General features: G+C 40.9%; 1 protein-coding gene across 2 annotated transcripts in view; it reads right to left on the bottom strand.

Moving 5' to 3' along the window:
- Window positions 1-964: 964 nt before the first annotated feature.
- Window positions 965-11,814, bottom strand: part of UPF2 (UPF2 regulator of nonsense mediated mRNA decay) — a 113,145-nt gene continuing 102,295 nt past the window's right edge. Inside the window, exons 20-22 of one of the 2 annotated variants that reach the window (XM_021696720.2) lie at window positions 10,398-10,539; window positions 9,106-9,226; window positions 965-2,247 (exon numbers count right to left, since the gene is read on the bottom strand). In XM_021696720.2, coding sequence (XP_021552395.1) covers window positions 2,238-2,247; window positions 9,106-9,226; window positions 10,398-10,539 — 273 coding nt within the window. In that variant the 3' untranslated portion in view covers window positions 965-2,237. Of the gene's footprint in view, window positions 2,248-9,101; window positions 9,227-10,397; window positions 10,540-11,814 lie in introns of those variants that run through there. The other variant, XM_021696721.2, reaches the window with a different exon arrangement.

Raw genomic sequence — 11,814 nt, 5'->3', positions numbered from 1 at the left:
CTGGTGGTTAACACATAACCTATCTTACATAGCATTAATCTTTTCGTCACCAGTAATCTATCTTTGTTCCAGTAATCTAGCTGAATAAAGTACCAATGTTGCACACCATCTTATTTGGTCCACTTTCTTTATGGTTCCCAAAACATAGGACACCTGCTACTGACCTTATTCTTTCTAGAATAAAGACTGAAGGTGAATTATTATTACAGCTGATTTTCAGATATTCTCTGCCTTGTGCATGATATACATTAGAATGATCCCTGGCTCCCTCTAACAATTTAAAACTTAGAAAGAACGTAAAAATAACAACAACTGTAAACCATTCTCCCCAATGTAGAATCAAAAGTAATGGCATATCAAACAATGATAAAGATGGCAATGAGGGTGGGAAAATGGGGAAACAGAATTAAGTGGGGTTTGGAAACTTCTTTTAATTAAAAGTTTACTTCTTTTCAAATTCTAACGGCTCTTAGATGCATTTTAGAAATTTTAGCAATAGTGGTCACAATCATTTCTTCTGGATTGTGTAAGGCCACCTTGAAATGAACACCTGGAAAGAAACTGGAAACAGTGGTTCTTGTGATTCCTTTCTGAGTTGCATAAGGGCTTTTGTTAATCCTGCTGCACATACATGGGTAAAACCATAAACACTGCCTCACACTGGGCCAGGCCATGTCAACCTTTTCCATCCTAACCAGCTTTAAGCCTATTCTAAAAATGCTTATTCTACTGGACTCCATGGGCTACCCTGGAGTAGACCCCCAGGTGAGCTGACCCAGGCACCCAGGAAACCACGCAAACCCAGAATGCCGCAGGGAGAGCAGCACTACCACTAATATGCCCAAGAAACCGTCTCTGAGGCTGCTTCAGAAAGGACGAGGATGACCTTTAAAGACACAGATCTACACATTTAATAAATTTCCAAAACCCAAACCAAATAAAACACAACCATGCCCAATCTAAATTACAACACTTTATTGCAGCATCGGCAAAGGTCAGATTTCTGAAGCTGGTGAAGATCGGGCAGCATTTCCATGTGAAATGTTACAACTTTACAAGTTTTGTTCTTATTTAATTCTACATGCAGAAACTGAAACATGGTAAAAGAAAAAATGCAAAATAGCTAGAAAAAAAGATGTAATCAAGTTGTAGCATACAGATGTGCTCTTTAACTAAACTTACTATGCCTATCGGAAAGCAAACGAAAGACAACTATCCTAATAAATTAACAGACTGCCAGAAACAGACTAAGAACCCTCATTTCTATTTAGTGGGGGGGAAAACAAAACAAAACAAAACAAAAACAAACGCAAAATAAAAGCTCTACTGTTTCCATACTTTGTTTAGAGACAGAGGCTGTAAACCCATGAAGGTCAACAAAATCTTCTGATCCCGTTCTTGTTGGCCTTCGTCCATTTGCTGTGACATGCTGACTGGCACGCTGTTTGTTTTCAATGATACTTACAATGGGCTCAACTCTCCCTGTTTCTGGGCTGGTGTCAGACTCCCCTAAGCCATCTGAACTCATTCTCTTTGTATAGTAGAAGTCTTCACATTTCTCTTTTACCCTAATAGGCAATTTTGTATTACTGACTCTGATGGATAAAATGGATTTTTTTTTCTCCCTCATCCCTTGTTCCTCTTGAAACAAATTCCTAAACAAAAGCCTTCCTGGTGGATTATCTGGTATTTGGTTATCTTTCATCATTTTGTTGTCCTGCATGTAAGTTTTTACTAGAAGATTTTACTGCTTGCTCTATACTTTTCTACTGCAGTCCTGGAGCCCCCAATTTTATCTTCTTCCAACATGGGATGTTCAATTCAGAGACACTGTAACTCAAATCAAATTTAAAACTCAAGTTCATTTCCCCCATACCATTACCATCACAACCGTTTCTTCTCTGGCTCAGTCATCTCATTGACACTCTTCTTGGTGTAACTGCTCAGTAGTCAAGTTAACCATCTCATTTCTTGACTGCCATTCTCAAGAGAAGATTAACCCTCACGTGATTTCCATTACAAAAGGCCTTTCCGCCTTATCTGGAAGCGTCAGCTTGTTCCGGTGTTGGCAGAGGCTGCTGTTCCTGCCTCATGGCCCCAGCCTGTCCCAGGTTTAGATTCGCAACGCTCTAGACCGACATGCTGAGATGTGTCCACTGCTCTCATTCAATTGCTGGAGGACTCCACTATCCACAACATCAGATACAGGACCTAATGAAATGACACGTGCTGCTGGATCAACGTCTCCTGGAGGCACAAACAGGGCAACGTTAAAAAGAACTAGTACTGAGGGCAAACCTCTGGCAAGAAAAGGCCCCCTCAACAACCACCAACTGCTGTTTCCTGACGTCTCCCAGGCAAATCGGTGCTTCTTAAAGAGCACACAAACTCCTACTGGACTAAGAAACAACAGGAACAGAGGGGCACTAAAAAGAGCAATTCTGATGGTGATCAGACGGGTGGTCCTGGAATCTTGCCCATAACTACTTTCTAACGTGCTGAGTGTTTAGGGTTTGTGTAACGGTTGAACGGTGTCCGCCCCTACCCCAATCACCATGTTGAAGTCTAACGCCAGGACCTCAGGATGCGACCTTATTTGGAAAGGGTCAGTGCAGATGTAACTGGTTAAGAGGAGGCCACACTGGAGTAGGACAGGCCCCTAATCCAGTCTGTCCTTCAAAGGAGGATGCACTCAGAGGGAGAATGCCAGGTGAAGATGCAGGTGCAGGGATTGGCAGTGCTGCGGAAGCCAAGGGAGGGCCCCAAACAGACCCCCCCACAGTCGTCAGGAGGAGGCAACCCTGCAGACACCTGCCACCGAGGCAAGCAGTTCTGTGGCCACCGTCACCCAGCGTGTGCTGCTTCCTCTGGCAGTGCTAGCTAACAGTTCGTTGCTCACAAGAAAAGCTTACATGAGGAAGAAACTGATTTCTAAGAATAAGATGCGAATATGGAAAAGTGTATGTGGTGCCTGGGTGGCTCAGTCGTTAAGTGTCTGCCTTCGGCTCAGATCATGATCCCAGGGTCCTGGGATCAAGCCCCGCATTGGGCTCCCTGCTTCTCCTTCTCCCTTTGCCTGCCGCTCTGCCTACTTGTGCTCTCTGTCAAATAAATAAAATCTTTAAAAAAAAAAAAAGAAAGAAAGAAAAGTGTATCTTTGGCTGGATATATCTGTAACAGGACTGAACTGAATGGAACAAGGTCAATAACACAAGTATTCCCTGAGAGAAAGTCGCTCTCCTGAAGTCAAGACAAATGGTTTAAAAGAGTATTTTTTTTTTTTTAAGATTTTATTTATTTGTGAGAGAGAGAATGAGAGACAGAGAGCATGAGAAGGAGGAGGGTCAGAGGGAGAAGCAGACTCCCTGCTGAGCAGGGAGCCCGATGTGGGACTCGATCCCGGGACTCCGGGATCATGACCTGAGCCGAAGGCAGTGGCCTAACCAACTGAGCCACCCAGGCACCCCTAAAATAGAGTATTTTAAATAAATACAATAAATGATAGAAAATGTCCAGTCTTTGATAAGATAAATACATCCCTGAATATAGTATAGAATGTCATTTGACTACTTTATAGGGAAACAATCATTTGAGAGATTTGAAAATTTAAGAGCTCAAAAAATACTTACAGTATACACTTTGGATGAAATGCTATTCTACAAGGGACTCTATTTTACAACAAAAGAATCATTTATTTAACTTTACAGTAAGGACATCAAGAAAATACCTAATAAAAAATGCACATCTTGGGCGCCTGGGTGGCTCAGTTGGTTGAGCGACTGCCTTCGGCTCAGGTCATGATCCTGGAGTCCCGGGATCGAGTCCCGCATCAGGCTCCCTGCTCAGCAGGGAGTCTGCTTCTCCCTCTGACCCTCCCCCCTCTCATGTGCTCTCTCTCATTCTCTCTCTCTCAAATAAATAAATAAAATCTTAAAAAAAAAAAATGCACATCTTGGGGTGCCTGGTTGACTCAGTCGGTTAAGCGTCTGCCTTCGGCGCAGGTCATGATCTTAGGGTCCTGGGATCGAATCCTGCGTCAGGCTCCCTGCTCAGTGGGGAGTCTGCTTCTCCCTCTGCCCCGCCCCCTGCCTGTGCTTGTGCGCGCTCTCTCTCTTTCTCAAATAAATAAAATCTTAAAAAAAATGCACATCTCCTGGGGCGCCTGGGTGGCTCAGTCGTTAAGCGTCTGCCTTCAGCTCAGGTCATGATCCCAGGGTCCTGGGATCAAGCCCGCATCGGGCTCCCTGCTCAGCGGGAAGCCTGCTTCTCCCTCTCCCACTCCCCCTGCTTGTGTTCCCTCTCTCACTGGGTCTCTCTCTCTCAAATAAATAAGTAAAAATCTTAAAAAAAAAAAAAAAAGGCACAACTCCTTAAGATGGGTTAAAAAAGTCCAGTAGTATAACACCCTACTCAGAGTGTGATCTGCATTCTAGAAGCTCTGACATCACCTGGGAGATGTTAGAAATGAGCGAGAACTAGCAGTTTTTAATAAGAGTCACTAAGATTAAATTATGTATTTTAGGGGCACCTGGGCAGCTCAGTTGGTTGAGCAACTGACTCTTGATTTCAGCTCAGGTTAGGATCTCAGGACCGTGAGACTGAGCCCTGCATCGGGCTCCATGCTGGATGTGGAGCCTGCTGAGGATACTCTCTCCCTCTCTCTCTGCCCTCCCACCCCCCATCCCTGTTCGTGTGCACACTCTATAAAAAAAAAAATGTGTGTGTGTGTGTGTTTTAAAGTTGAAGGAGCACTGGTTTAATTCATACAGATTTTAGCACAGAAACCATATCAGCACTAACACCTGCCAAAGATTTGAAGTTTCACAGTATTTTCAACACTGGCAGAGTGGAAAACAACCTTTTCTGCACTGGTTAACTGTTTTACTAGAACACTATTGCCATTTTAACGCATTCTAAGCAAATGCCTATGCTTTGTTAGGGTATCACTGCCCAGTGAGAAGGGCTGCAATTTTAATTTACAGCCTATTTTAAGGATCCCTTGTGATTAGAAAAACTTTTAAATCATTATAATTAATGCCTGGGAACCTATCAAAATCTGTTTTAATAACCAGTATCCAAATGAATTTCCCCTTATCTGCCATATAACATGGACAATATTAATAACTAATTTTTTAAAATAAACAGTAACCAAGTTAAAGAGTCAAGTTGAAAACAGTTTCTCAGACCTGACTCAAGTTCTCTTCTCCCTCCTCTGTTTAGGAATTCACCTCGCAGCACGTTCTCCCTAAGGGAGCTGAAGAACCACTGCTCTAGATACACATCTTTCTACTGTCTGGCCCAGTGTTAAAAATAGAAAATAAATAAAGAGGTGCCAAACCACCAGGAGATTCCACCCCACCAGTTATGTTCCTTCAAACGACTACATTTCTTCAATTAAAACTTACATTTAAAAAAAATGGCAAAGAACATTTGGTGCTCGAATGGGTCAAAAACTTTTATTTACATGATTGCTTGTTCCTCTCCATGTTCACTCACAACTGTATTACAAGAGCACTGGCTTTGAAAATACCATAATACTTTACAGAGAGCCACTTTTAAGAATGATGGACAAGGGGCGCCTGGGTGGCTCAGTCGTTAAGCGTCTGCCTTTGGCTCAGGTCATGATCTCAGGGTCCTGGGATTGAGCCCCGCATCGGGCTCCCTGCTCGGCGGGAAGCCTGCTTCTCCCTCTCCCACTCCCCCTTCTTGTGTTCCCTCTCTCACTGTCTCTCTCTCTCTCAAATAAATAAATAAAATCTTTAAAAAAAAAAATGATGGACAAGTCAGCATTTTTTATTGAGTTATGATTTTAAGAATAGATTTAAAACAGGAAGAGATTGTAGCTCAAAAATTGGACTTTCACAAAATCAGGAAATGAGGAAAGAAGAGTTAGGGAGCAGAGCTTAGGGGAAAAAGTTTATTAAATGACTAAATACAGATTTTTACAAGTTTCTCTGTCCATTCAACAAATATTAACTGAGCATCTACTATGTGCTAGGCACAAGAGCCACAGAGGAGTTATAATAGAAAACAAGGCAAGGCTTCATTTCTGCCCTCAATCTTCAGTCTCATGGGGGATAAAGACAAGGTAGTAGATGATTACACAGGACAAGGTCTGTAGAAATACAGCGAGCAAGGGAAGCATATATGCACCAACCTACGTCAGACTTGAGAATATCAAGGTAAGATCTGAAAGAAGAGCAGGAGATATCCAGAAGAAAGTTCCAAACAGAGAACACAACTAGAAGGACTAAAAGACCAGCGTGGGTGGGAGTAGAGGAAGAGAAAGAGATAAAGCCAATAAGGTAAACAACCGCCCCCCTCCCCCCATCATGTAGGGCCACGGTAACCAAGTTTAGGAGTTTGGACTTTATCCTACAAGCCATGAGGAGCCACTGATGGGTTTTAAGCAGAAGAGTTCACTTACTCAGACAGCAGATGTGCATGTTAGAAAGAACAATGCAAGTACAGCAAAGAGAATGAACTGGAAGGGGTTGATACTGGAGACTGAGAAGCAGATCAGGGGGCTGCTGGCAACAATCCAATAAGAGGTGATAGTAGCTTGATCTGGGGGTCTCAGCAGCAGAGGTAGAATAAAATAGGCAAGTGTGAGAGGCATTCAGTAGTAGAATCAAAGGATTTGTTAATTAACTAGACACAGAAACTGAGGGAGAGAATAGTCCAAACTTAAACCTCCTTTTCTAGTGTGGACAACTGGCCCAGCAGTGCCTCCACTCAGCTGAGCCAGAGAACAAAGGAGGAGAGAGGCCTGGGGGCAGGGACACACCTAGGTGGTTGTTTAGAAGACCAGTGAATGAATATACAGTCAGAAACTAAAACGTGCGACCTGAGCTGGAGCAATGGATGGTAAGTTTGCCACAGGAGGGAAGGACACCTCCCATGGAGAGTATACAAGGGTAAGAGAGGAGGGCCTAGGACTGACCCTGAGGGACATGAGCGTCTCCAGGCAGAAGCAAGCTCATAACGAAGTCAGGAGACAGGAGGAGGAGTCAAGGAGGGAAGAGAAAGACCTGAAGACAGGACAGCTATGTAAGTCCAGGGAAGAGAGTATGTCAAGAAAAAGAGGGTCCACATGCTGAGTGAAACACTGGGAGGCACAGCTGGAGGCACAGCTGGAGGCAGAGGGGAGGGAAGGAGGGCAGCAGACTGCAGTCAGCCACACCAGTGAGAGGTGAGGAAGAAAGAGCAAATGTGGCCAATCCTTTCAAGTTTGGTTTACTAGGGGCTGGAAGGAGGGAAGGAAAACAAGAAGTTAACGAAAAGAATTCTAAAACACAACTGAATAACTGGTACCAAACTAAGAAAAGCGTACCTTTATGTTCATCTGTTACACATCTATTAGCATATATAAGTTTACACATCTGCTTTCCCCTATTTTTTTCCTATTGCTTAAGAAATGCCTGGTACTTAATTAACTTTCAATGAATTTTTTAAAAAATATATGACTTGGACAGAATTAGCTCTTTCAAATACCTATGCTTAGTTTCCCCACTAGACTATAAGCTTGAGCATAAAGACTTGTTCTTTTTGTACTTTTAATTTGCCACAGTGCAGGACTGAACCCATGGTAGGTGTGGAATGAGTGAAAGCTGAGGGGGGCATATCGTACTGCAAGTACCAATTATGTATCAAATGTCAAAGTTACTGATTCTTAAATCCACCCAAACATTTAAAAATGGGGAAAAATTAGGAAAATACACTATACTTGCATTATGTGACTGAAGAAGGGATTAGGTATTAATAGAAATAATGCCGTTCAGAGATGTGAAGCTGTAATACAGAAAGGTGAAGTTGGTGGAAAACATCAAGATAAAAATATTCTAATAGTTCTGTTTGCCAACCACGAGACAAGAAGAGAAACGGGTATTATCAAGACACTGATATATATTTAAAACTCTGTAAGAAAATGTAAAGAGCAGAAAACTAAAATTTTTATGGCTTGTTAAAACTACCTATGTTCTATGTTTTAGTGGCAATAAAAGGTTTTATTAAAGGGCTTTAATGAAGCTTGGATAATTAAAAATAACCTAGTATCTTATGCCTCATTAGATGGATTTGTACATCAGTTCTAGCTTGGATTTCTAAAAACACTACACTCACTAGATGTTAAAAAACAGACCCCTAAACTGTCATGACAAACCAATGTGCTAACCTGTAATCTGACTAGAGCTGTCTGAGCATATAGGTCAAAGAAAAATGTTATCAGGAACACACAAACATAGAGTGAGTACAAGACAGAGATTTGCACTTTCCCAGCACTGCTGTCTACAGTAATGAACTATTCTGCTCCCCATCCCTAGCACACTTCCTCCCACACCCAACTTGCCTGCCCCTGACAGCAAGGTGACATCTTGGGACTGTTGTATGTCCTTAGCCTAAAACACCAATACCCTGAAGGAGATCAATAAGTAAGAGCAGCAAGGCCAATGTCATCTTTGATTATAACCCAACGACAAGACAGAAAATTGAGTTGATGGTATGGGTCTTTAGATCAGATCCCAGAAAACTTTAAATAATTTTCTCCCTTAAAAGAAGATGAATAAGGTCTTTTTAGGAATCTTCTATGTGAAATTCCTTATGGAATTGTAACTATTTCACTTTAAGCAACTCAAGTTTAAGTAGAACTGGCATGGATCCCAGCAGGACATTCTATAATTAAAAACAAACAAAATACCTCAAAACAAACTCAGCCTGCAGGCTTGAAAGTCTAGGAAATAAGTTTTGAGTTTTTGTAAACATTACTCAACACTGACCTAAAAAATTCTAACACAAAAGTGTGTGATTTCTCTCAAACTCATCTATAACTAGTCATCTCTGTGAATGCAAAAGAGAAAATTAAAGAATCCAAAGAAGTCCACTCAGAGAGTGAAAGCCAAGATCAGTGTGGCTGAAATTTAAAAACAAAAAACTGTAATTATTTTATAAATACGTTTTCTTTTCTCAAATGCCTACAACTCGAAGACTTCTCTATTTTGCTAAAAATTATGCCTTTATCATTAAGTATAATCCAGAACTATCTAATTTATTCATACAGACATCATGAAAAACAAGTAGCTAAAGGAGGAAAAAAAAAGACCATCTTACCTCCCACCAGTCTTAAAGATTAGATCCGCATTAGGTGCTCCCTTTGGATGTTGGTAACGAGGCCGCCGCTCCCGATTGGTGTTTGCTGGAGCTGGGCGCTGGGCAAGAGACTGCAGCATTTCTGTAAGCAGGAGCAAAACAGAAAAGGTGGTTAACTGTGGTAAATGCACTCCCCTCTATGAAGCAAATAAAACCCTAGGGAGATCAAGTTTATTAGTTCAGTCAAGTAGGTGATTAAAGAAAAATAACAATTACACAGACTGCAATGATTAAGAAGTCCTGAAAAAGCACATCAAGAGAGGAGACATGCTCTTTAAGCATTTAATATCCAATATCCCCCCGTACTGTCAATCTGGCCACTACATAAGTGTGAAGCGGTAAAACAGTATGAGAAGCAGTCTAGTTCAACAGCTACAAACACAGCATCTGGAGCCAGACAATACTGGTTCAAATCCCAGCTCTGCCACTTACTAGCCATGGGACCATGGTTCATTTCCCTAAATGTCAAATGGGGATAATAATAAGCACTTATCTCCTGGAATTGTGGTGAGGGTTAAGTGCTTTGTAAAAGTACATAAGTCAGTGTCCAGCCCATAGTAAGCACTTACGCTGAGTGTTATCTATTATTACTGATTGTTAAAAATGTTGGGTATCTACCAGAAGAGATTCTAGAAGAGAGATTCGAAGGTCGAAAACCAAGTATTTATTTAACAATCTCTCTTGCACAGAAAGCAGTCTGTCAGTACAGTGCTATATAAACAGCCATGTTATGGCTCTAAAATCTGGGGGCCACAAAAACACCAAGAGGCTGGCTTATGAAGTTCGTGGACTCTATACATAAGGTTCCACTTAGTTGAAAAGTGCTGGGTACATCTGCATGAAACCAGAATCTTAATTTGGGTACACCCTCAAAACTGAAGAAGCATGGGGTCTTTGAGACAGGACTCCCAAACAGACAAATGAGATAATAAATATGTGTTGAATTAATTGCTCACAGATGACTGGCAACATGAGGCAATTAAAAACTGATTATCATCTCAGTTGCAAACATAGCTCTAAATAGTACAGACTTTAACTGAATTACGGAGTTAGCAAAATACGATGAAAATTACATTACTGTTATTTTGCAAGTTAAGTGAAGATAGAATGGAATATAAAAACAATTTCTTAAGCTAAATATTTACAAAGATGACATGAAAGGGAGGTGAGGGTAAAAACTCTTGATATTCTGTATTTAAAAATCCCAAAGAGCATAAAACTTTTCTACTTCTGTCCTATAAAGGATTGTTTACCTTGATAATCTTCTTGCTCTTGCCGTTCATTGATATCTAATGTGAGCTTTTTCATTCTCATCCTCTCTTCTTGTTCTGCCTGTTGCTGGTTCCAGTGATTTGCAGCAAGTTGGGAAGACATGGGTACATTAAGGATCTTAAACTGAGAAAAAATAAGAAAGAAATAAGAAATGGCTTGAGAAAATTGAAGAAAAAAAGATTTCAAATAAAATGCTAAGTAGAATTAAACAAATTTAGAAAAATAATGTCTTTCCTCTAAGTCAATAAACACAGTATCATCTAAGAACATAAACAGATAATAGTCTTGATCTTCTAGAGACAAACCCACTGGGTTGGATAGAAAGTGGAAGACCATCAAGTTCAATCTCAAGAAAAGTAGAAGCTCCTCTTTCCTGCACTCTGTTTGGAAGCACTCATCTAGCAACACGGTATCAATTTCCATCATAAAGACCTTATAATTGTCAAAAAGACTTTTATATAGCAAGCTGTAACCTTCATCTTTTTCATTTCTATCCTCTGGAGCCAGTTCTGGCCTCCTGGACGATACAGATCATATCTACTCCATCTTTAGTACCGACACACCTTCTTACTTCTAAAGAGAGAATGTAAGGTTGGAACAGAGGAAGAGTTAAGCAACTGCCCTACAAGATCTATTTCTCTATCACGGGAGAGAGTCCTTATCTACGAAAAGTTTTGTTTTTAGCAGGATGTCCCTGGTTAGGATTGTGCAAGGTACACAAACCTAGATAGAATCTATGAGTTTAAGGGCTCCCTGGAAATCGTTGAGTAACCTACATAACTATGTGAACACAAAATGGAAATTCTCTGTGCTATGTATAATGTGCACACCTCAGTTAAGAGACCTCCTCTAATACTCTGGGTCAAGAGCATGCCTGATGAAAGAAAGGACACAGAGACCTGTGCTCAGGATCCCAGACTTCTCTGGTTGATCTATGCCATTTTGAATGCTTGCATCCTTGAAATTATTAGTAAAGCTTAACACTGTGTAAGTCTCTAATTCATCTGAATCTGATCTGACAATCTCATTCTTCGTATTATCTCAGATGTCCTCTCTTTTGGTATTCGCTTTTATATGATGCACTTTAGTCAGTCAATATTCCTCTTAAAATGTAATACCCAGAACACTAAATGCACCAGCTCATATACACTAAGGTGAAAAATACTAAGTGTGGGTGTGAAACATCTACAAACCCCTAACTACATTTTTATCACAGTAGATAACCAAATATCTCCTATATCAAAATAAAAATATGTTTAAGGTAGTCCATTTGGCTACAAGCCAGAAGACTTCACCAACCTCACCCATTCTCCCCAGTGAGGTTAGTTTGATTTAATGTGCTCTTAGTGGTCAAGGACAGACTCCTTGCAACTATCCCTTTCTATTTTATGAGTTCAA

The sequence above is a fragment of the Neomonachus schauinslandi genome, chromosome 5, assembly GCF_002201575.2.
Source record: "Neomonachus schauinslandi chromosome 5, ASM220157v2, whole genome shotgun sequence".
In the NCBI taxonomy this organism is placed as follows: domain Eukaryota; kingdom Metazoa; phylum Chordata; class Mammalia; order Carnivora; family Phocidae; genus Neomonachus; species Neomonachus schauinslandi.
Note: the sequence above shows the minus strand (reverse complement) of the source record. Positions and strands in the feature narration are given on the sequence as shown.